We start from the raw sequence: 27,233 nt of genomic DNA, 5'->3' as shown, positions 1-27,233 counted from the left end.
ATCACTTGAAAGAAAGTTAACTTGAAATGACGTGAAATCCAGTAAATATTTCGTCGCGTATATAATATTGCGAGATGTTTATTAATAATTATACAATATACTTAAATATTTCATACAAATAAGTATATCATTTCTCGCAATCGGTTCAGTATATTCTCTCAATTAATCTTTAATTGAAATATAAGTCATCCGTATTAAGCCGTCTGAAAGTATAAAATACCGTCTCAAAATACCTGATAAGGTTTTTGTGACGAGATTAATGGAACTTATAAATTAATTCTTAAATATAAAAAATCTGTAGTGATCGAGACATATATTAAAAGAAATGGATTAAAAGATGGATAAAAGTCACATTTTTCAGTTAATTTCCGATAGATCTTACTTTAACAAAGTTTTAATTTGAAACTTGGTTAGATAGGTAGAGACGTGGAAGATATATAACGTTACAGATGCATAAATAAAGATTTCCCTCTCTCTGATATTTTTTCAGCGTTTCGAGTTGCAAATCCATTAAAGAATCCGTCATTAAAATTTCACCCAATTTCCATTTTACTCTGCAGGGACGTTCCGTATAGAAAACTCAAAGAACGTTTGTCCTGCATTTATTCTTAACAAAAGCAGCGCTACTGGCAGAAGTGTTCATCATGCAGATCGAGCAGGCTCGAATGGATCGCATAGTTAAGAAAAATCCGTCGTCGCGTCGGGAAAAAGCCGGAAATGAAGAGTTTCAGGAACAATGAATGAGCGAGCGAGCGAACGAACGAACGAATGAACGAACGAACGAAATACAGGCGGGAACGGGCGTTAATGAAATTAAATAATACACAGAAACGGTGAAATTAAAGAACGTGGATGAACGAAGGGTCGGACGAGATACGGTCGCGCTTAATGCTGGGAAGGAGAAATTAGTCAGACGGATATCGCGCATTCTGCGAACAAATCGCAATTAACTGTGCACCGGTGCAACGGGGGGAGGGGGAGAGGCATATTAAATCGCATTAAAACCGAAACGGACTCCTTTCGGCCTCGTTCATCTCTAGATGAAGCCGGAAATCTCACGTAATTTTATTTCTAATTTTTTATTTATCGAGATAAACGCGTATTATATCCTCTTAAATTGTACTGAGCGTTTGAAAGAGATTCCAGATATTTTAAGCGCAAATATTTATTCCAGTGCATGCTGAATATATTAATTTAGCTAATGTTGTGACCTTATATGGACGGGAAAAAATATGTATATATAATTTCTACTGAAATCTAAAGTAATTTAAATTTAATAAAATTAGGTGGTTGAAATTATAAGCTCCGTTTCCGCAGTTTATCGAGCAGTGATTCCGACGGCACGCATTTCACATTTATCGCAAACATCTGTTGCGATTAAACGCGTATCGAGATTATTATATTCCAGTCCGTGACGAAACACGCGTAATTTATCCGTGTTTAATTGCGCGGTATTGTTCACGTCCATTCCGCGCATAGTTCATTCAATTTAAGCGCGATACCACGCCCGAGTGATCGATGGATCGCGATCGTCCGTGCGATTGCAGTTAACGAAGTCGTTACGTTCGCATCGGCGCGCGGCGACAGCGCTTTACGCATTCTTCTCGCGAGAATGGCGAACCGTCCGAATCGTGGACGCGGAATTTATCGGTGATAAATTCGAGGCGTCGTCGAGTTGAATTTATTCTTATTCAAAATAGCCATCGAAGTATGTCCGAATGTCCGAATGGCCGCGCATCGATGACCAAAGCGCGGTATACGAGCGGCGCGAACGCGCAAATTCCCGGCGAGAATTGTGGAATATCGCGGTAAAGTATTTCCGCCTGTAGGAAATTTTATAGGGAGAATAATAAAAACTACGCCCAGGTTTACTGTGTCTGGACGGTGACGTTTATAAACGACGAATGTGAAATATCGGGGCGACGGTAAAGCGTTTATGCTTTGATATTATGCACGATAACTCTGCGCGCTGTTAATACAACGCGAATACGGTCTACGGCGTATACAGCACGAACGAACTTTTATCGGTCGTTATTTAGACATGAAAAAATTACATCTATTGTGTGCCCGACATCGACTTTGACGGGTGACCATCAAGACGACGAGAGTCATTAAGAATTATCTTAAAGTCTATCTCAAATTAGGTATGTATTATGTGTAGCGTTTGATACTCGCATGTTCCAGTGAAAAATGTTGGGATCTAAAACCCATTTTTTAAATTAAATTATTATTTTTTTTTCTTCGCGTATCTCTGCGAGGGGAGATTTTTTGCGAAATAACACGCGAAAAATAATACTCTGTTTTACTCCGCGCGCGCGCTATTCCATTTGCGACGTAGGACCGGCATGACAACGATCTCTCGTAACTCCCCGGATTTGACATCGGTCGATCTGTTGCACAAGTATTGTTTGCCGCCGCGTAATGCACGGCGCGACAGCACAATGAGCGTGAATTTTCGCATGACAATATGCGGACAACGCGTTATGTAAATGGAGGGGATCGCGGGATGCAGCGTGCGTGAATCCTGGACATTCGGCGAGAGTCGTCGTCGTCGTCGCCGTCGCGTCGTAGCCGTGCGCGGCGTGGCACGGTGCGCGGCGGGCGCGTCGCGCGACGGCCACCGGCACTCGCCGTCGTCAGGTCAACGTAGTCGTCATCCTCCGGATCCAAGTTAGTTGACGGCACCTGCCCATGGACAATGGGTCTACGGTCAGTACGGTACTATTATCCGCCTCTCGCGCCTATGACAACCCCATGAATTATGCAGCGTAATGTAGACGGATATGCACAAGCGCTTCTGTGCACGCATGCAGGTCCTGTGCGTTGTTCCATTACCGATGGTACCAGCGAAGACACGATTTACGCCCCCCGCCCTCTCTCGCTCCTTCTCTCGTCCACCCTCGTCTAAGCCCCTTTCGCGTCGGTAGATTTATGTTTGTTTAGCCGAGCGTAAACTCGCTCTTCTTCGTAATGATCCATGCACGCGGAAATCTTTCGTCTTCGGTGCGACTCGACGTGTGACAAATGAATAGCTCGGTCGAAGGACGCGCGCGATTTCCGACGCGCAGGATGAATAAACGTTTTTGATACGTTCGCGGCGATCAATTCAGCGGCAGGAAATTTTTCGGCTTCAAAACAGTTCGGGAAACTAGGCGCGAGAGGAACGAGGGGATTGCCGGCGGAAAACTTCAAACTACTACGTGGGTACGTTACTGGTTGACGGCACGCGATTTTGTGTTTCCTCCAAGGAGAAAGCGGAAGCACTTCACTGGATCCGAAGGACGTAGCTTCGCAATAAAATGCGTTCTTTCCGCGGGGACGTCTCGCCGAAGAACAGCGGAGAGACACAGAGAAATAGAAATAAAGATAGAGACAGAGAGAGAGAGAGAGAGAGAGAAGGAGAGAAAGGAAGAGAGGAAACGACGCAAATAACTCTCATCCCTTTCCGCCACCATGAATAATATATACACATCCGTCCACTTGTTTTCCATATCGTCTACTATTAACGACGGTAAGGCGGAATTCGTACTTGAAGAGGATCACATTGAGAATTAATTCTCGCGCCAAGTACATGAAAATATTCTCTCTCTCTCTCTCTCTCTCTCTCTCTCTCTCTCTCTCTCTCTCTCTCTCTCTCTCTCTCTCTCTCTCTCTCTCTCTCTGAAAAAAGAAGAGCGCTAGAATCCATTCACGTTGGGGAATCAAGTCAGAATATCACAGAAGAATTTTGTTTACGCGAAACCCTCGACAAGCAATTTGCTGCGAAATATCCGCCATGAAAGCTCTGCGAGCTTTGAGAAATCCTTTCGTGCCTCGCGCGGAGACTGCGGAGAGACATTGTTTCGAAATAAATGCAATTATATGTTGCCGATGAAGCGATAGTGCGTGGGCCAAAAGGCAATCTTGCGATAATAACATATTAGTGGAAAATGTGATGCGATTTTCTTGCGCCTTAATTCTCTTGCGTTATTACAAATACCGTGCCGACATTTACCGTCTCATTTCCATTTTAATTTCTACAAACAAAAACTACGCGATACGTGAAATACATTTTCTGAAAGATTTTGCGACGATATAGAACACTCCCTTGAAATAGCTACCTTCCGCGGCGCTAGAAAAGTTTTTCGATCCCGCAATCCCATTTGCATTTCAACCAGGATTTGTCGATAACTTGTATGAAACTTATGAAAGCGAGTGTTTTAAGGAATTTCAACGAATAGCACTTCAGAAATCAGTATTATCACATTACATCTCAAAAATAAATGGAATATCTTTGGACGCAGATTAAAATCGATTTGCAGGATAATCGCATTCCATGCAAATCTTACAAAAGAAAGCGAACAACTTTAGACACTCAAAGGGATGTTTGAGCATACGTGGTCATTGTAAAAAGACTTGTGTGCTACCTTCACAGCGGTCTAATGTTTCAACATAAACGAGAAAAATCAACAAGAATCGAACGTTATAAATATATTTTTCATCGTTACATGGCAGTCTAGAAATAACATTATGTAAGTAGTCGTTCTGAAATTGTAGCAAGGAGAGTTTCAACAAGTTCGGGCAAGTAGTTTAGCCTCCCGGGACACGCGGGTGAGAGCGTATGCGGCACAGAACCGAAGTATGGTCGATAGGTAACGAGTCGTGAAGCACGATTAAAACTTTAAAGCGTTTTCTTCGAAAGCCGGTAGTACCGTCTAACGTAGGACTTTGTCGCGGTTTCCGAAATGCGTTTTCCGGTCGGTTAGACGGCTCGTTCGGGACGATATTACGATTGTCGATAAGTGTATTTTCCGTTATCTTCTTCGTCCATCGCCGAGCGCTGAAATTCGAGAGTTAATATCCGACCAAGTACATTTAAGCTCCAGTAATTTTGATAATACTTGGTTTTCTCGAACGGAATTGATATCTTTATAAAGAGATCGGAAAACGACAAGATGTTTTCCTTCTTATCCGGTTTATTCTTGTAACCGAAAATTCATCCAAAATTTCCAAAAACTTGTCTGAGATATTCCGTATTAAAATTAATAATTAGATACAACATCAACTGCCACTTTTTTACAATTCTCGTTCTGCATTGTAAAATTTATCTCGTGTGAATCAATATTTTAGCAACGACAGTAATGCAGATGTAATGCAGATTTTTGTTTCCTTTTTTTTTTAGGAAGTGTTAATGACGCACTGTGAAACAATATAACACAGTTGAGTAACAGCTCGCGCAGGAAGATATAGACGTGCTGGAAAAATGGCCGTACAAGCACTAAGTATTCCCAGAGGTGAAAGAAAAAAAATACACCTCGAAAATTAATTCGCGTATCGCGAAGCGTTCGATGTTAACACCAGTGCTGTCCCGCCGCGAGTCAGTGAAAGCGTCATTCCCCTAGGGGTCATCCGTTTGGCGAACGGATGACCTCTGACTACTATTGCCGAGTGATCAGTCGCGCAAGAATCCTGCGGGAAATCGAACATTATAACGAAACATATCGGTCGCGTCACTATTGCTACCGAGCCAATTGCTGCACACTGGATTCACTGCACTGCACACTGTATGCTATTTATGTGTGTAAACACACAAGTCTTCTTTTAACAAATAGTAGTTAATGAATAGTATTATATAATTTTAATGAATGGTACAATACATACAATAAAATATGTATCTTAATGAGTAATATTGTATAATAATGTAGAGTTTGTCAAAGTAATCAATCACAGCATTAATTGACCGATTAAATGCATAAAGAAGAGCCTCGTATTCAAATTAATTCCGTTCAAACCTTTCAGCAAAAACCAAATCTTTTTAATACATTTAATTTGAACAATTGTCATCGTTTACACGAAAAATTTGCCTTTTTCGTAGATATTAATATTTATGATATTCAAATAATAACATTTTGTTTTTTGGCATAAATTCTATTATTTATCACATTTGATCAAGTGTGATCGACACATTTCAATATCGAATCAGTGTCTCAATCAGCAAGCAAGTTATCAGCAAGTTACGTTCAGTCTTCGTCGCACACATCGAGAGGATTAAAATAGTCAAATCTATAAAAAGACAGAAAAATCGATAAAATCGACTTTACTTCCTCTTATATCTTCGGCTGTTTTCCCAACTTACTCCACCGCGCGTGGGCTACGTAATCAAGTAGAAGAGACGTGTGTTATGAGGCGAAGCCGATCGATATCGAATGGAGGTTACATAAAGGAGAAAAAAAAGAAGGAAACACGTGTTAATCGTTATGGGACACGCGCGACGACGCACGCTTAGCCGCGTTTAAAAATAGACTTGTGATACGCATACATGATACGACTGGCGGGGGAGTAACTCAAAAATTAGCGTAAGCTCGTAGTCCCGTTCTATACATATATAACCGTCGGGACAGATTTGATGAAAATCTCCCAACAAACTGTCGTGTATCGCGCGTGTTCCGCTTCGAGCACGGTGGTGACCAGCGGAACGACGACATTAAAGCTCAAATGGTGAAAAAAAACGCGACGATTCGTGCGCGATCCGGCACTTTCGACATGACACGTACAATAATTTAAACAAACGCACGAAGGAAGTGAGGGAACAGCATTGCAAAAGTGTGATAGTGTAGTAATTTGATAATTGCACGCAACCGACAATGTAAATTAACGAAACCGTAAAGATATCAGGCTGTTTAGGTATGTACGTTATCGCGATCGGAGATTATATCGCAGATATGAGCATTGACATTTGAAGACAAATGCGCATCAATCATGTAGAATCGCGCTTATATTCGTGTAATGGATCGATCTCTAATCTACTTACCGCGCGTGAGATTGATATTACCGAATTAGTGTTGTGTAGAAATCACGATATCGATCGTACAACTTCACGCACGGTGAAAAATTTATTAAATTTAAGAGCGCGACACTTTATACTCGATCGTATCAAAACCCGTCCGTTGCGGTCGGGATATCGCCATTCGCCACTGCATTTTAAACCACGACATTAAGAGAACGCGGGCAATAACTCCGGGTGTAGTGCGTGTATAAGCGGTAGCCTAGAAATCGTGCTTAAAGTGACCGCGTATGCATATCGTATCGTATATTGCTGCCTCGTAACCGATCTTATCTTACCTCCTTCCAAGTGAAGAAATTTTACAATTCAGAAATTTTACACGTCTAACAAAGTGGCTTCTAATCAACCGCGGAAATTACACGACGCGCCACGCTCCCAAGCTGTTTGTTACGAAGCTACACAGTACAATTAATATTAATTTTACAGACGAATGTTTGTCGCGAGCACAATGTAGAAAAATATATCGAGTTTTCTCTCGCGAGTATGGGAATCCACGGAAAAAGGAGTTGCAGCGTACGCGCGTTATCGATAGGAACGGTTACCGTAAAAAGCAGCTATAGCTCGGCATTTGTAAAGATAGTGCACGTGCGGAAACACTTTGGCACAACCCCCTCGACGGTCATAACATTGACACGTTATTATTTTCATGATCTGTCATCCGCCACGATGGAAGAATTCTCCGAGCGAGAGAAAGAGGGAGAAGAGGGGGAGGAGAGAGAGTTTTCCCTTATCCCTTTCATCCCTACCCGTCCTTATGTCTGACGTTGACATATCGTTCACGCCGCCACTGACTGACGGCTCGCCATTGGTCGACGGCGTTCCGCCGTTCCTCATGATACGCAATTTCCCATAGGAGGCCGCGACCTACCCCGTCGCGTCACCAGACGCCTCTGATCTCATCGACTTTTTATCGCGCTGATAGAAGTACCTCTTATCCATCCTGCGATAAGACTCGAGAGAAGAACTGGCCCTCTATCCCGCCGGGCTAGCTAACGGCGGGGCTTTAAAGGAGGCAACTCGGCGCCGCGCCGCGCCGCGCCGCGCCGCACCGCGCCGTTCGCGATTAGTCCCGTAAAATGCTTGGAGCATTAAATTGAGAGAACAATTACGGAGGTAACCAAAGGTACAAAATTAATAAAATATCGCGCGCGCGCGCTCGGGGTTTCGACATTGACGAGAGTGTAAACGTTTCCGAACGAGAGGGGGGGCGGGGGGCGAGAGGATCTCGCCGTGGCTTTCGCCGGCTTACGCGTTCCGGAGCGAACAATTAAATTTCACCGGAGAGACCATGAAGCGCTTCATTACGAGAAGATCCTGATCCCATCATCTTTTCATCACGTTGATGGGAGAGACATTTCTTCTTCTTATCTTGCCCCTGCCTTGCCCGACAGCAGTCCCCCGCATTATTATGACAGAAATATAATCCTGGAAGTCAAGAGCTCCATCAATCTAGAGAGGCGTATCGTTGAACACGTAACACGTAGATTAATATGCGACATTTATAATTGGGTTCAGTTCATTATTTCCGCGCGCTTACGAATGCGAATTCGTGACTTTCAATTACGAACAAAGCTCGCGCTCGTTAACGAAACAAGATATTCCTCCGACGCACGAATCGCTATCGTGATTACGGAGGAAATGAGCAGGAGTACGTGTCGTAATCTAGATATTTTCAATGGAGATTTTATGGAGGTAGAAATACTAGAAATGAGAAATGCCGATTTCAGAGAGCGCTTTGTTATAACGACGCGAGAACGCGACGCAAGTCTGCGCGCGTGATATCAAAGGTCGATGCGATTCCGTCTTATATAATGCCAAGGGCTCGCTTCTTTATCTACGTGACTATAAGCGAAGTATAAATGGGCCGTCGGAGACAGTTTCGTAGATAGATACAAAAGTGACTCAAGCTTCAAGACTCAATTAGGAATACGAGATGAGTGAGTCGGGCGCCTTATTGTTAGAGATCAGACGAGCTCGCTAAAATCTTTTGTGCATCTTCGTCGCCTAATGACGGATTATTTGCACCGCTTGGGAATTCTCTCGCTGCTTTAATTTAGCCGCAGTCTTTCCTCCACGTACTCGCGGAATCACCGTCCATCCTCCGCCTCCGCCGCGAAAGGTCAGATTCCTCATCGCCCGAGGCTTTCTACGTTAACTGCATAGACCCACCCGCTGATATGGCACATCGCGAATCCACTTTTTCAGTCGTAATACAAACGAGGGAAACTTGGTAACTTCGGTACTACGTAAATCCGTAAATGCCGTTTCTTTCAAAGATACATTATGATAGTACCAGGCTATAATAATAAACGTAAAATGCTTTCATTAGTCATAAACGACTCTGAAAACAACGCAGAAAACAACGTTTATTAAATAAGTTGTTTTGTATGATGCAAAGTATCACACGAAATAACATATGTATCTTTCAACGCAAGCATCATGCTCGATTTAAGTTGCGAAGATTTCACTCGAGCAAACTTTCAAGTTGGAGAGCGATCCGTTTATGGCAAATTTGCAGCTCGCGTTTCAGCATGTTCGCGTCGATAATCGCCGTTGTAATTGAGAAATCGCTAATGTAAAAGCGGCTAATGCTCTTTGAACGACGCCGATATCAGTGAACGATTAGCATTACGACGCGAGACGGCGACGGTACGGTGGAGGAGCGCGCGGAGGATAGATACATTACCCGACGTGACAACATCCATTTCTCCGTTACTCCTACGGCCTCTCCTTTTTCCTAGACTCTAGAGCAACCATGAATCTCCGTTGGCGGCATTGTTACGAGATCGGGAAAAACGAGCGGCTAAACCGGTACGCGGATGGTCTTCGGCAGTTCCTTAAAGGGAGATCGAGAGGTCTGCTTCAATGACCGGACGCGATAGTAGGGAGTTCACTGAGTAAAGAATAGAAACAGCAGCTTGATCGACGAATACCGTAAGGATGTATAAAGAGAGGGCGGATACCGACATTGTAGAAAGAAGTTGAAGCGAATGAACTTTTCTCGGAACATCATCGAACGATATGTGTGCTCAATCAATGCTTTACGTTAGTCCGATCTCAAAATTGGAAAAGAAAATGGAATAGTGCAGTTCTTCGTTACCAGCCAATCGCAAAAGAATTGCTTTAATGTAAAAGAGGAAAGAAATCAAGCAACGTGAAGATTTACTGCGATTGTAACGTCAAGGACGATATTATCCAATTTCTACGCAATTTCTATGGAAATAATAGTATTTACGGCGTTTAAATGGCGCAAAGTTAGAATTTAGCATGCAAAGTAACGGCAATTGTGCTATCTTACGGGAGGAACCAGTTCTACATCAAGTCAGATGTCGTGAACTAACTTGGTGCAATTGTTACACACGTACAACTGCCAACAAATTGTTTACGGCGAATCGCGGAATTGGGTCGAGTTAAGCGTATGTCGTCTATAATAGAAAGCAGGAAGTAAAAGAATAAACCAATATTTAATCAATATGTGTACTTCCTACGAACATTTATATACCATCAGTCTGCGATTACTAAATAAGATTATACATTTCAACTGTGATTAAATATAAATCGCTTCATTTTTTCTTTTCTAATCATCTATCTATTTTTGTCTCCGATAAAGGAATAAAAGTCGCATAACTTAACAAATATAATAACTACAAAATTAAACCATTTAAAAAATATTAACAAAAAAACATTAAAAATTCAGAATAACAAGACGCTTCCGCCAAAATCCGGTATCTTCGCTTTTTTATCTATAATCCCCTACAAAATTTTCTTTATTAACATACTTTTACATCGCGATAATCAGTCCCAAACTAGCGCAACCGGTTATCGATCACCAAATGATGGTGCAACAGTGGCCTATTTGCGAAATTAATTCGCCATCAACCAAGTACGATGATCGCAGTTTGAGAGATGCCTTTTATTTTGACCTACTTTACTGATTGAGCGAAGTAGGTATACAAACCGATAAGTATACAGACAATTGCGCGATCCTCGCTCGTTTACTATACTCGGCAACGAGTTACGACGCGAGTTAAGCAGGACCTACTCTCGATCAATAAGAAAGTACCGGGATTACGCGACCCTCTTCCCCTCCCTCCCAGTCAGTAAATTAATCCGTCGTTAACAAACCGTGGCATCCTTTATAGTTCTCCTCACCCCGCGTCCTAGCCGGGGTGCGACCAAATACCGGCTGCCATCCGAGACGACGCCAGCCCCAAAGCAAATTACTTAGTGCGGCATCAGGCGACGTCGCGGCTCGTCTGGCGACGTTGATTGTCGAAATCGTAATTCGAGAATCTCAGGACACTGTCGTATCGCGTGTCGCAGCCGGATTAATGCTCTCGACGAAAAGGCACGCACGCATCCGCGAACTGAATTACCGGACGACGTGAAAGTGCATTAACGGAGGAAAAATGCTAATTTTGCGTCGATCTAAATGTAATTGCCCTAAACTGATTTACACGAATAGAATCAACAAACGCATACTAGCAAAACATGTTATTTCATTATTACATGATTTCTCTCGCCTTGTGTATTTTACGCTTAAAACATTCCTTTCATCTTTATTCATATGCTTATGACGTAATTCAGGTTCAACATACACTAGGTACTCCGTTTAAGCGTCATATCAATTTTTTAATATGTTAGGTAAATGGAAAGGAAACGTTATGTTCCATTCGCTTTATCGCGAGCGGCTCCGTACAAAGCTGACTCCCGCAGGTTTTTCATCTGTGGAAGCACCTGCGGCTGAATACTGAACAAAAAGCGACGAGCGACGGCTCTTAGCTCGAAGTAAATTCGTATATCCCGTCGGATCCCGCTGATGCGGGTAGAAACAAGTGGCTTATATCCCCCGCATCTTACCACCTACGCCGCGCCCGCTTATCCTCAACCCTTCCCTCCGATACCAGCAATCGACGATGGCGAAATAACTTGAAATCGTTTCGTGAGACAACGTCGGCAGCAGAATCGATCCCGCTAGCAAGATTCAATCGCGAAAGCTCTCTCGTGTTCGCTGCCGTTGGTGGCTGGATGGCTGGGACTTAAGATTGCAGGTGTGCCGGCGTGCATTCCCCGGCTGCATGCGTGCATCAAACTCGCGGTATGCGCTCGAAACCCGACGAGGAAGCGCGAGAATTTGAGGTGCTATTGGAGTCACGCGATTCAGTGAGCAAAGCTTGACGTTAATGTGTAGGTATTTATACTACGAACAATAGAATTAATATTTCGATAATGTCACACGTAATTTTGTTATGAAACAGAAAAGAAGGAAAAAGTTTCAGAGGGACAAAGCACGTTTAAACAGTTTTTGGTGCAAATTTTAAACAAAAAGTAGCCAAATTGTCGATTTTTCAAACAAAAGGTGCGCGCAATATGGATAAGCGATATATTTTGCAGTTATTTATCGATACAACTTTTATTTAAAAAAAAATGACAATTCAAGATCAATCCGAAAGACTTAATCGAAAATGTCTGTTATTCAAAACTATTCCCTTTTCCCTACGCATTATCTATGGCACGAAAACTACAGACGCAATCATTCGTGCGGTAAGCGCAATTTCCAAGCGAACAGGATGAGATCGAGATATCCGTATGTAATCCCGAAGAAAGGAGGCTCCTACGTTCCGGCAGCTCCCTCATCGCTGACAGTTATAGGACGTCTCGTTTGTAACTGTCGACACGACAGAATCGGGCTTAAAGCCGGTATGTATTCCCCGAAAACCGACGGGGAAATATTGAATTCAATGTATCCGGAAAAAGAAGAGAGATTCAGCGGTGGGCTGAGTTGAAAATATAACTAAAACGAGCGATGTGCAAATCGAAGGACGCGAGAGACTGCGAGAGCCCGCTCTCGTCAAATCGGCCGAATCGCATGATACTTTTTCCTTCTTTGAACACGTACTAGTCTGACGAAAAGTTGTCAATCTCGTCGAGCAGCAAGATTGAAGTAAGTGACACGTGTGACCGTTGAAATCGATGATCACATGAGATCGTAATTTTACTTCAAAAATTTTACTTCATAATTTCAATCCGAGGGACGTTCCCGAAAAATTTGCAACATTTTTGTGCGAATTGCAGAATTTTTCTTTCTTTCTTTTCTCTCAAAAATCGCGCTTCTTAATCTCTCATCTTTTAAACCGATAATTCTTAAAGTAAACTCTCAAGTTATTAAAATTCGCTGCGTTATCGAAATAAGATTATTTTAATCGATCCCGTGCAAGCTTGACCGCGTTATATAAATACATTTACGTTCCTCTTATTGGAAAATATGTCGGCTACACAGTGAATGATCAAAGGTCGGTAGCTCGTGTAGATGGAGAACGTTGTAGAGCATGAAATAACCGATAACACGTCGAGATGATTCGCGCGATGTACATTAATGTGTCTACCTTATCGTGTCTCTCCGAAACTTTCGTCACGGTCATTAATCATTTAACAGCGCAAATTGAATTCAAAAAACCCATCAATAAAGCCACCTTAAATATTTATCTAAATTCATCAATCAGCATAATAGTGTTAAAAATATCGATTTTGCTTCAACCATCGGTAGAAGTCAATAAAAGATAATTATGCATAATAGAATAGTAAATGCATCAAGCAAAATTTACGTGAAACACGAAAACTATCGCATACAAAATCTCAGCGTCAACGTTGAAATTAAAATTCTATTTTATCCCACATTCCATTACGATGCAAATGAAAATTCATTGTACCGATAATGATAACAACGAACGATAAGCTGGACATTAACTTGGTTGACAGTGAATACTCTATATATCACTTACAGTTTAAACGCGAAGCCCACCGAACAAATACACGTCCCAATAATATTAGCAACAAATACAATACATTCAGCGGAAGAGGGCGAGAGGTGCCGAGTGAATTATGTTACAGCCAAACAACAGGGCACCGTGAAAAACGCCCGGACGATAATCCGCTTTGTCCATTATTAATGCCGAACGATCAATTTTGTGTGCTTTTTTTCGCGCGTATCGCGTAACTGCAGGTCAAATTGCAGCTCTAAAATTTCCTTAACGCGACAGTTTTCCATAGTTTACTTTGATTACAAACGAATGGACGAGTCTCTCTCCCCAGTCCTTTATACACGAAACTTTTTAGTCCAATGGCGGACGTCGATGAAAGTTTCATCCCGAAAATTAACTGGTTGCTCGCGATTAAGCGAAGGAAATCCACTTCTCGATTAGAGTTACGCGAGGAATTATCGTGCCGGCAATGTCACAGCGTGAAATAAACTGCCGCGGGGCGGAGCGTAAAGTTCCTGAAAAGAGCGGAGAGGAAAAACGAAATCGGCGAGATTCTCCCTCGTGCTGGCGCCTACCTTTTTTTGTGCCCCATCGATCCGTATCACAAAGGAAGCGAGGGCAGCCAATGAATCGTGAAGAGCTCCGGGATAAAAATTACGCGGCAATAAAGCGTGATATTAACGCAAGTTGCATGTGCCCCCCGTGAAGAGATCTTACCTCCGAGTCACGTAGTCATAGAAATGAAGACTTCGCGCGTGAAAGGCGACCGCGCGATAATCTCTCGCCGAGAATAAAAGAGTCTCTTTGAAACGTACGTGCTAAGTGCTGCAAACTTCGAGCGAACTTGAAAATACACATAGATATATGTAGTCGCCAAATAGACGCGGGTTATAAAACTATACTAGACCAACATTATGAAATGTTGACAACTAGCTAAGAAATATACGACTCCTATATTCGAATATAACGTTTAAATCGTAATATAAAGCTAGGCACAAAGATGAAACCGATGCATCTTTAAATCCAAAGTGCGATTTTTAGAAAGAAGCAGAACTAAAGTAAGATAATTAAAATACGTGACTAATGTGACAATATTATTAGCAAATTCGTAGAAGCTTCTATCTGCTAATAATATTACCGCATTAGTCAGGCACTTTAAATCTCAGTCACGTCAACTAGGTCAGCCATGTCAACTACATCAACACAACATTGATATCAATCAAGCGATCACGTCTAAATGAAGCGGACCTCAATTTTCATCACGTGCGCCTAGCTCACGTAGACCGCGAAATGTACCTAATTTCCCGCGAATGGATTTAATTCTGAAGAGCGCTTTCTAGTAAAAATACCCTTCGGGGTGGAAAGTTTATTTCGAGATTCCTCTCGGTCGTCTCTACCTCGAAAGTCGGAATCGCAATCGGCCGTGCAGGCACTTCATCGTTCCGCGAAATTGAAAGAAACATCGTAGGCGTCGTATGTGCCGCAACGAGGAAATTAAGAAATGAGATTACCAGAATGGGGTGAACGCGCGAATGGGAGAGCGAACGAGCCGTAGCCAGGAGAGATGCGACGAGGACACGCGACAAAAGGGTGCATTACGCAACGGTGCAGTGGGTTGAGAGTTGGGAAACGGAAGCGGGAAGGGTAGGACGGTCCGAGAATGCCGGGGTACGGCCGAGAAGTAAGAGAAGAAAGTCGGAAGAACTGCGGCGGATCGGTTCGTTAAACCACCTCGGAGAAAGAAAACTCAGCGTGTGTATCCCGATACATCGCCCCTCGCGTTTTCCTCCTCGATGTCTCAGCAACAGCAGCAGCAGCAGCAGCAGCAGCAGTAGCAACAACAACAGCAGCAAAAGCAGCAGCACGTGCTAAGGTCCGCGTATCGTATACGCGTGTGTACACGTACGTGTCGTGTGCACATGAAGCGAGACGCCGCGCCGCGCCGCGCCGCGCCGCAACGACCGTTCGCATACGAGCCCTGGTCTTTTCTTTGATAGCGAATAAACCCGTTTTCTCTATTTTTAAAGACACGCTCGTCCCTCGTATTTGCTATTTATCGACTACCTCGCTCGTGCCTGCATGCCCGCTTTTCCTATCTGCCCGGCCTGCCTGCCCGTGTTTGCACTTGGAAGAAGTGGAGCAGCTTGCGTCCACGAACACTTTAATCTTTTCTTCTTTATCCGTCCGCACTCTGCCTGCCGCTATATACGCTACATACGATATTGCAAACTGAGTTTTCTCACGAAACGCTACCGGCATCTCGAGATATTTACGGTTAACTGGAATGCACTGGAATGCATAGGTTCCAGTTCGATTCGATCGTAGTTGTAATTTTACATTCTTACAAGCAGAAAACGTGCTTTAGCGTATTTATATTTTTCTCCTATGTTATGTTGTCATATTTTTGTGCTATTTTTATCTTAGCCTTGCTTTTGCTTGCAACGTAATCGCGTTCTGACTATGATGCATTACATTTTTTAACATATTTATACGTTTTCTAATCTTAGCGTCAGCAATAAATATAATCACTAAAAATATTAATAAAGTACTTCGATCTTCTAAAGATGCACAATTTATCGAACATTCGTTTTACACTAACTAATTGTGTTTTACATATAATTTCGATCTACGTTTCAGTTAAATAACGAAAACGTAATCACAATATTGAGCGAAATATAAAAAACAGTGCGTGAATGACACTCGACATACTCAACATCGTTAGTAAAATTGCTGGCTTTTCAGATATATTTATTATTGAGAGTGGTAGAGAAGAGAGAGCGAGAGAGAAAAAAAGAGAGAGAGAGAGAAAGGGAGGGAGGGAGGGAGAGAGAGAGAAAATGCGATATTCGGCGTTGTATACATTCCTCCATTTTCTATTATTACGACATGTTATAACCATGTTATAACCATGGCCATCAATAATTATAATAACGAATTCCCACGCCCGATTTGACGCGTTTGCGCCGATGCCTCTTACAACGCAAATACGTCACGACATTCGCTAACGTTGCAAGTTCGGTCTGCTTTACTGTAAGAATTATCGATCATACCCGCCGTAAAACACGAGTATGCAGAAATCACGTAGGTACGGTGAAAAATATAGGGCGCCCGGTAAGTGACTATGTCATAACTATGAATCTTACAAGGTAGCAGACGTTTCTGTAGAGCCACCTCTAACAAGAAATAAGTGAAATTGATTTTACCCAGATCTATCCACAGAACACATACACACACACACACACACACACACACACACACAGATACAAAATCTATAGTTGCACGTGCTATACATTGTTGAATCAACTGGAACATTAATTAATAGCTTTGGTACATTTATTGACTTTTTTCTTTTCCTTTTGTTTTTTATTTATACGTTTTTTCCCAAACATATCGAAAATATAATCGTGTGTGATTCGCGCGCTTTGAACAACGCCGATAGAGTTTTCACCGCAATATTTCTGCGTGTGCAAATGACACTCGACAAAAGCCACTCTATAACACGTAACGTCACAGTCGATAATTGTTACATTCGAACATGTTTTTGTTATTACGACACGCGCAGCTTGCCCTTCGCAATTTTCAATCGATGTAATTGCGTTAGTGTAAAATCGCCAATTGTCGGATCAATAAATGAAAAGAAAATTTCGTAAAGAAATAAGAAAAAAGGAAAAATTATGGAACATTTCAATAATTTACATGGCAGATACAAGCGGGAAAATGTTTTCTATATAATCCTCTAGACTTTAATTTACGACTTTGCTCGAGAATACCAAGTCTTTAAAGACTTGGTATTTATTGTGTAAATTTCAAAGATTTCTGATTGACAACCTATGGAGATACATCAATATTTGTAATGTCTAGAAAAACTGATCGATTTGATCACTGATATGAAATACTGATAGACGACCACTTTGTTTGATCGAGGAATTAAAGGCTCTTTAGCTAGCAATTCCGGCGCATTCTTAATCTTTAACGCGCGCCAAGAGAGAAGACGATTTAATCTCACCGTGAGCGCGGAGCGGATTAATAAACGAGCTGAAAGCGTCCATCTGCGGCACCGACACGAAAGCATGAAAACCTGAAGAGACTACGAGACATCCTTCTAAGGCTCTAAACCCGGAGCCAAGAAAGCTCCGGCGTCGTGAAAGTGTCGGCGCCGCGCCGCGCCGCGCCGCGCCGCGCCGCGCCGCGCCGCGCCGCGCGCCGTCCCGTATCCAGAAACGACGCTGAAGTACTTGCAGAATCGCAGTACGTGTCCGAACTTCCCCCAGCCTCCGACCGAGAGAGTCTCACTTGTCCAACCCCGTAAGTTTCCCAAACTTGGTGGCGTAGCCTCGCCTATTATAACGACCAAGTTCCAGTCTGTCCGGACCCATCCGTCCACGCACACCAGCGTGATGTCCTTTAATATATTCCCGTGTAACGTGTCACCGGTTATGTCCATGTACACGCTCGGCTTGTGTCCGTACGCGTGTTTCCGGCCCTACGTCCTTTAAACTCAGGTCTGTTCCTGTCATAAGACGACGCGGCGCTATCGATCGATGCTAACCGAAAAGCGATACGAGGATGCAAACGAACGGCCAACAAAGACAGACAGAGGCTCCTTTGAAGACTTTGATAATTGGACATTTCTGTATAGAAACGAGTTACATCTCACCATTATTATTATTATTAACTGTAATAAAGCATTCCATGGTAAAAAAAGAAAATTATTTCTCTCTTGAGTTTGCTTCAATTTTTATATTAAATTATTTAGTAGAAAGAGAAAGAGAGAGATTTAATTGTGCATAGTTGAACTCATTAAGTCAATAAACGGAGTTTGAATCGTTAGAAAAATATACCAATTATCTATTCTCCACTTAGAAGGAAAATCTAAAAACATTATCGACGATATGAGTTCCCAACGTGAGGCGTTACGCAATCGGGTACGCGGAAGTAAATGCGAACGCGTAAGGCAAAATCCAATCAAATCCCTTACCGCCGGAAATACGGATAAGCGACTGGGGTCTTCGTCAATCTCTTGTGATCAACGGAACGGAATCTCTAGACCTTTCTGCCTGATTGACAAGGGCAGAATATCTTTGCGCCTGAATCGCAGCGCCTTAATCGAATTCCCGTCGGTGCTCGGTGAACTTGTTTAGTATCGGGAACCGGAGACAATTGGCCAGAGTAAATGTCGAAGTTGTACGAATAATGTACTTGCGACGCAAATACGCGCGCAAGGAAAAAAATGTGAAGAGATAAGAAGATTTCCATGCAAATTGCCAGCGCGTCGTTATTAAAAAATTCCTTTATCCTCGCCAGGAGTCGTGACTGAAATATTATTTGATTTATCTTTTTCTTAAAATATTAGTACATTCCGTTCTCGATGGGAAATTAATTTTCGCGTGACTTGCCTCGATGTTGAAATGATGATGCAAAATTCGTGGACACAAGTTATGCAACCGAAAATGCCGGTCAAAGACGGAAATTTAGACGGGGATTAACGAGATCCTCGGAGCTTTTCGCACGAGAGCTCTACGCTGTTAACGATATTGCTGCTTCCATCGTCTCGTATTCGAAATACGCGACAAAATCAATATCGGAATAAGTCAAAGAAATCTTACATATTTGCGAAATTTGATTACGCGTTCGCGTGTTCGTAGCTTTACACTGGTGGCGCCAAGTATAAGTGGTACTTATGAAAAATGCAAGCCGTGCGCTATGCTATGCAATGACTTTGAGATAGTTTGAACTAGTTTGCAGTGGTGTACAGTGTCGACAGTTTATAGTTAAATGAACGAACGTCATTGAGCTACTTGAGGAAAGAAATGTACGATCAACCGCGGTCAGCAAATATAAAAAGCATTGAAGGTTACTCTTTAAATAACATGGAGTACATACTATCGGAAAATCATTAATTTAAATCCACTTATAAAATTATCTACCATATCTCGTTGAAAAATATGTCGACGTGACTCTTAATTTCAGGTCAGTTTGTACAAATATGTGCCAGGAATATGCCATTACACATTTTTAAAGTCTCTCGAAATCTTAAATTATAGAAGCGGAAAAAGAAGCTTGCGACACACACACAGACACATGTACATATACATCTAGCGAATTTCTGCTTGGCATTTAACATTTCGTTTTCCTTTTCACCGCACCAAGGAATTGCGATTGTGTCTGTGTGTCCGAGAAAGGTTGGAACACGAGCGATATAATAAGGTCAGAGGTTTCCACTACGTTACTTATGTCATCTGAACACGAGCGTAACTGCCTAAAGGTTTCATAAAAATAATTGAACGCTCAATGGAACGAGAGAAGACGTCCAAAGAAATGGTGCAACGAATTTAACCGACGTAAGTTCTTGATACGTTTCCGCAATATTCTGTATCAACAAAGTGATATCCTCTCATACCATCGACCGACAAAGAACCGCGGATATTTCTCGGTGGCTTCTTATTCCGCACGTAATCATTCACTATGGATTTGCGGAAATGTCTACCGCATGAATCGCGTGGTATCATAAATTCTACCGCGGCTCTGCGTGGCAGTATTCAATTTTATAATTTTAATGTTATGCGCATTATGTTATTTTATGATCTCGTAGTTACACAATGGATTAATTTCCTCGAGCAAAATATGAATTAACTTTGACCATTCTACAATATTAAACCATAGAATTGTAAAAACTGCTAAAAATAAAAGTTTATATGTAAAACTGTTTGCAATCGCGAATACTTTTATGAAATTATCAGATTTAAAAGTTTTTAAATCAATTATTTTTAAAGCTTATGATTGCGCGAGCTATTTTATAGCTTCGATAAATGTGATTCTATGATTGTAAATACACAAATTACAATTATCTATATCTTCTTTTTTTACATATGAAAGGGAAGGAAAATTGGATCTGATTCTGGCTAGTCAGAATTAACGATCCCATTCGGAAAAAAAGAAAGAAAAAGCGAATAGGGATCATCGATGCCGGAAAGTGATCGAACGCTTGTTTTTCATTGGTCCTGACACAAAATATATTTTGCCTCTCTGGTTCTCGTTGCGACATTCTCTATCATGAGAGTCAGACAAAAATAAAATTGGAGCTTGCCGATGTATCGGTATAAAGTTTGGCTTTGTCTGATATTTTCACCGAACGGGACGAATGCGCGGCATAGAAACGGCGCAGAAGTAACTCCCAGTTTGTGCTTTATAGAAACAGACAAGAATATAGGAGATTCGTAAAAATGTTAAAATATAAAGATAGGTATGTTTTTCCTAAATATTATTTCAAATACAATTATTAAAAGCATTGAGTTTCCAATCAATGATACATAACGAACATTAATAGAACGCTCAGATAAATCGAGAACGATTTTTGTGAAATCGCCATTTATTTTGCATCGTAGAACATATTCCAAGTTAAATATTAACTTCGATCGATACAAAAACGGGACAATTTATTGCGTTAATATTTCATATTTTACATCTGTCGTCGTACGCGAAATTAGCGGAACGGATCAACTCGTTATATACGAAGTAAGTAAAAAGGTAACGGTAGAGGAGGATACTAGGAGTGCAACGCTAATAATAACGCGCGGTCGTGATCTTGTCGTGTGTTCGTTCAAACGCAACACTACCGTATTGACGGGACGTAAGAGGACGTACGCGCAACACCGACATACCCGATTTCTCGTCGACGGTGGTACCGCTCCCAGCAACATACGAGGCAGCCTTCATTAGTCCGAGGAACAACAGCACTACACTCCACATGTTCTCTTGTTATTCCGCGCAAATCCTCGTGACGGAAAAGATTACGATGTAACAATGCCGTGTGCGGGGATACGCACTCTCTCCCTCTCTCCTCTCCGATCCAGCACAACCGATCTGCGGTCAACTCGTCTACGAGCCGACTGTGTTCGCGTCCTGCTACCCACGTTAAGTCATCATTTCAATAGTCACGGAATCACTCGCGGGCATTTACGCCACGATCATCAGCTCGACCGGCACCATCCCCTTCTCGTCCGAGTTGGAGTCATAAGAGGCGATCTGTACTCGCGACTGGCGATTACCACTAACGTTCACGACTAGCTTTGCTCACTCGCGCGTTTCTTGAAATTTCCACGAAAGACACGCAACGAGACGAAATGTCAACACAGATAGCCGATATAATAGATTTTTTCTTTCTATCCACTTAAGGCGCACCCCCGTCGCCTACTCTGTCAAATATCCCGGCTCCGACGCGCGGTCGCCAATCTACCAGCAATAAAGCGCTTTTGGTACCCCCGCTGCTGTGCGCCCTGTTTTCGTCTCTAATTAAACATTAATTAAAACACCCGCGGCACCCGCGCATTCTCTGGCCGTGCGCCGCTTCTTTTTTATCCTCCCTTCTCTCCCTCGCCGCTGTCCTTCCTTCCTCCCTCGATTCCCGTTTCACCACTGTTCGTTCGTTATTAAAGCGCGGTACGAGCGCGGTAATCTCCGAGACGGTGGAAAATCTCTTGCACTTCCGGTCTATCCAGGCGCCGCCACCGCCGATAACCCGAAACGTTCACCATGGTACCAGAGATCCCCAATGGTGTTGGAATGATTCGAGGAACAGTTCACCACGTCGTTGTCGAAAGAACGAGGAGCTAGGGAAGATATGGAGAACGTTCTCCACCGATCCGCCAAAGGCGGATGATTTTTCAAACCCGAGCGACAAACAGTGAATCAGTTGATATAAGCGTAGTTGCGATCAAACAAAGTCTCCAGATTTATAATGCTAAATTGTCCATTATGTAGATATTATCGCGTCTCCAAGTTTTACTTTCATTTGCGTTACGGAACACGACACTGTCTTTCCACAATAACGATCCCGGCTCCCGGCTCCTATCCACCCGGGCTAATTACAAAATCGACACGATCTTATGTCTGATCACTTCGTGTCCAGCCACAATTAGAAGTACGTCGTGCGATCTTCGCGCTGGATAAACGCTTATCGTTTCAAGAATGTGCGAAAATGATTTATTTAAACGTTAACAATAACTCTGACGAGATTAAAGACATTCAAGGTTTACTTGGACAATTCTGGCTCACCGAACACGAGTTTGTCGATGGCGAACTATCGCAATATGTATATAAAAACCGAAAGACTGCGGAGATGTTCAATCACGTCGGACCACCACAGATTTGGGGGTTTTCCTGGAATCGGTCCAAGTAACGACCTAGGGGACGCAAAGGCCTGCAATCACGTTGGGGCAGCAATAATTGCGAACCACCTGAAATCGATTCGAGAGAGGATTGAAGAAACCGACGAATCCGATCACACAGTCATCGTAGAATTTTTTTTATCGATCAGAGATCGTCCAAAACGTGGAACACCAAACCAGAGAATCTTGTGACAATTTTCATTCATCCCTTCGCAATAAATCATTTCGTCGCTCGCACCCAGTACATTGCAGCTCGCACATACGTCAAAAGATTAAAAGCACATTAGGGAAATGAATATGCCTGTTCGTCGATGAAAATTCTGCGAACGCGTCCGTTGCAATGAACTTCGTTTAACACGGAAAGAAGAAAAGAAAATGTGAATTATTGCCTTTTTCACCCTATTCCTGTTTACATCTCCGTTTCACGGAGTCTGACATGTGCGAGTCGAGTCGCGCGTCAAATTCGACAAGGTCCCACGCGTGTCGTCCGCGACGTCCCTGAGAAAACTTTGCAACACGTCGCGCACGTGTGATTTTCGGAGCTGCCGTCGGTTATCCCTTTCCCGGATTATCCCTCGATTATTTGCAAGTGGCACGAAGAGACGCGCGACAGCCACCCCTCGCGACGCAACGTAACACGCCACTGGGAACACGTGGTTCTCGACCGACGGCGGACGGCACACTGACGGAAAAGACGAGCAAACGGCGCCGCGACGGACGCGCAGCCTGCAAAGCCTCCGAGGAGGTGGTGGTGGAGGTGGCGGTGGCGGTGGCGGTGGCGGTGACGGAGGAAGAGCGGAGGGCGCGGTAAAAGGGGTTTTCGGACTCGTGCACCACCACCGCCGCCACCGGGGAGGATACTAGGGCAGAAAGGGATGTCTGTTTCTATATCTAAAGATGCGCGTACTCGAATAATGCACGTTGCTCGAGAGGGTGAAAGGGAGAATACATACGCGTGCTCCTCAACATCCCGTCGCGTTGCGTCGTGTCGACCACCTTCTACCCTGCGAAACAGAACGATATGCGAGCGCAAAGTGGCCCGATAGCATCGATAAACGTTTACCCGGGGGTTAGCCGAAAGCCCTGCGAACGGATATTTTATTCCAAACGAGAAACGAGATGAAGTAATACGTTTGATCCACTTGTTTATATATACGTGTCTGATTAATTAATCATTCATCGATTGCGATCGATATGAACGCACCGATCAGAAGATACAAAATGCATGTTTATTCGCCAAAATCTGAGACGCGCTCTCGCACGGAGAGGTAAATTTAATAGACAAATAATTACTATTAATGTGAATTTGTGCTCACTGATAATTGGGTGTGCTTACGTAACACAGTGAATCTGTATCTCTCGAGGGGATAAAGATATCCCCGTTTCGGTATCTAACAAGAATATGTATCTACTATTGAACATCGGTGAACGTGAAAGAGATATATAGACCAATATAATGATTTGCCTAGCCAACGTATACGCGAAAGCACGGGACTATAGATAATAAAAATAAACCAGAAAAAGCATGAGAGGGGACACCTGCTTATTTATTGTGTGAAGCGGCGCGACGCAAAAATAAATGGTTTAAATTATAGTTGTAAAATAACGGCCAACGTAAATTAGGCGGGTCGCTGAAACTGTTACGATACCCATGTAATTAGCCGCGCCGTAATATTTGCATATTACTCGGAACTTCTGCACCCGCGGAATGCGACGTACATACATACGTTACTACTGTGCGATACAAAAGGTCAAAAGCGAGCACCGATACACGCGCGATATATTTCACAAAATACCAAACTATATAAATGCACAGCTACAAATCACATAATTTTGATATTGAGTTTCGACTAATTACGCTATGAGCAGTGCACGGACGAGTTAGATTGGTGAAAAGATTATTTGGAAATAAAAAAGATATTAAAATACTGTAGGAAAGAAAATCTTATAATAAAATATCTCTAAAAACTTGTAATTAATTTTTGAATTTTATAATTATAATATGCAATCGACATCTATACGACGACATTTTAATACTTTCATAATGTGATAAAACTAGACTCTATCGGTATTTCTTTTTTTTTATTTTCTTCTTTTATTCAATATATCCAGTTCATCTCGGATGTATTGCTATTTTTGTTTTGACTAAAAATAAATTAAATAGGTCGCGTAATACGACATTTCCTTCACGTTTAAGGTTTTGATTCAGTTTGTGATATTTTCTTGTCACAAATATTTGCATTAAATTTACCGAAGGAATCAATAACATAACATGTCAAACTGCATACTGCATATTACACCACGGCAAACAGTATACCCACATCATAATATTGTAATAATAACATTAATAACTGATTGATAAACGAACAACAGATTCGAAAATATCTCGCGAGATTCCCGTCCGCGATTCTCGACGATCTTGATCTCGTAATATTGATTTCCCGATCCCCGGAAGAAATCTCGCTCACGCCAACGAGGTATTCTCGCGTACACGCGGACGTTGGAATAATAATTTAAATCGATTCGCAAGACAGCGGCCAATTTTCGCGTTGAACGTTAAATCTGGGAGGAGCCCAGGCCATTCCGCTCGGCGCTCGGCGCTCGGCGCTCGGCGCTCGGCACGAAGGTAGCTCTTGATAGTCGGGTTAAGATGCTTGCGCGTACTCGCTCGTCCGTGCACGAGTGCTTGCTTTCGGTTCAATGTCGAAGACGGTTTATAGTGGTTTAAGAGGACTAGAAGTCGGTGGCGCGGTTGGGGGCTGGGCGACGTTGGATGGGAAGGTGGAGGAACAGATCGAGATAGGGTGAGAGACCTCGAGGCGAAAGAGGCGGATGAGGAAGCAGATGCTCCCCAACCGGTGTCACGGATCATGGTCATCTTGAAAGCTCCTGAAAGGCAGGAATGCCCCGCGCGTCCTCTGAAAGCTATCTCTCCGAGGAGGGAGCGACTCACTCCTCTCGCGTCGAGGTCGCGTGGGCTCGTTCTCTCGTACAGATATATGCGTGTGTATGTGTGTGCACGTGCGTATGTGTGCCGCGAATAGTGTGTAAATATGTAGAGGGCTCCCTCCCGAGGACGAAAAATGGCAGGTACTTTGCGGACGACGGTTTCATCCGGGGCTCGTTAACTCGTTTACTCGTGTCAACCTTCGTTTTCACGTTTTTCGCGCGTACATCCCTTCATCGACACCTCTTTTTATTCACCTTTTATAGTTTGCCAATCTGACCAGTTAGTTGACGTAGAAACGATAAATTTCAGAAAAAAAACAAACGTTAACGCTAGAATGACGAGATGACAAAAAATCAATATTTTGAAAAATAATTATCTCACTCTTTGAATAGTTAGATAAGTTTCCATTTTCTTTTTGGCGTCTAAATTATGCAAAAGAGAAAACTCTTCTGAGAATCGCCTATGTAATTTTAAGTGATTCACATGTTACCAAAATTGTGCATCAAAAGTTCATAAAACCCATGGTAAACGATCTTGGTTCGTTACTCTGGCGTGCAATATATATTTCCGTTATTTTTGCATAAATCACATTTAATTACCGCGGGGCATGAGATTTCGTGACATCGAGAGAGGCACGAACTCCGCCGCGGGCGGTTATCGTCTCGTGTTCGCGTCGATCACATCGTGGAACACGGCAGACCACTCGATATGACCCGACACGGGAACAATATTTCGTGGAAAATAATATAATATGCCATTGTTACTATGTTATGACGCTAAAGATCGCGCGAGCTTGTTAAATGCCGCAGCGATCGGAAGGACCCGAACGCGACACGCATACATCGAACGACTTTGTTCACGCGAAAATGTATGTAAATTTTCATGATCCCCCCTCACCCCTCCGGACAAATTTTTACGGTTTTACGATTGACGGTGATTCGAATAGTTTTTTGTAACACGAACTCAACTCTCAGAATATTTTTCTATTTAAAAAGTTCGAATCGGCTTTGCGACACTTATAATTTTCATTCGATCTTAAAAAGACCGCCGCGAGAGAAGTAATTTTTTTTAAGTTGGTTCTCTGTTACGTAACTTCGAAAGAGCTGTCAGACTTTACTGATATTTAATTTTAGCAGAGAGTTAGACATCATAATGCGGTATGAAGCATTGAAAAGTTTGTCGAATGAATGTGCTTTAGCTCTGAAATATACCATATAATAATGGCTCTCGCTCTAAACAGAATACAATACGTGAATAATACAAATAAAATGTTACGGAACAAAAATCGTGCCAGCGAACTACCAGCTGCTGTAATTGAAGCAGCAATAAATGTAAAGAGAAATATTTGGTATATTTAATAATCCATTATTTAGTAAAATCCTTTACAATTATATAAAGCAGTTCCAATAAAATGGAATCGTTAGTGAGACTGGTTCATTAACGCATCTGTCCCTGATCCAATTAAGGAATTATTGAATATTGAACGTTAAAGTGTTTTACCGAAATCACACGCACACGCACACAAAATAGGC

General features: G+C 42.6%; 1 protein-coding gene across 1 annotated transcript in view; it reads right to left on the bottom strand.

Annotated features, from left to right (window-relative positions):
• The window catches only part of LOC139772434 (kin of IRRE-like protein 1), a 346,418-nt gene extending 322,994 nt beyond the window's left edge, over positions 1–23,424 (bottom strand). Inside the window, exon 1 of the mRNA XM_071706124.1 lies at positions 21,246–23,424. Within this exon, the coding sequence (XP_071562225.1) occupies positions 21,246–21,333 (88 nt within the window). The 5' untranslated portion in view covers positions 21,334–23,424. The remainder of the gene's footprint in view (positions 1–21,245) is intronic.
• Between the last annotated feature and the right edge of the window lie 3,809 nt (positions 23,425–27,233).

Source organism: Temnothorax nylanderi, unplaced genomic scaffold (assembly GCF_030848795.1).
Source record: "Temnothorax nylanderi isolate EJ_2023f unplaced genomic scaffold, tnyl_v1.0 TNYL_tig0049_pilon, whole genome shotgun sequence".
In the NCBI taxonomy this organism is placed as follows: Eukaryota; Metazoa; Arthropoda; class Insecta; order Hymenoptera; family Formicidae; genus Temnothorax; species Temnothorax nylanderi.
This window is presented reverse-complemented; position numbering and strand designations above follow the sequence as displayed.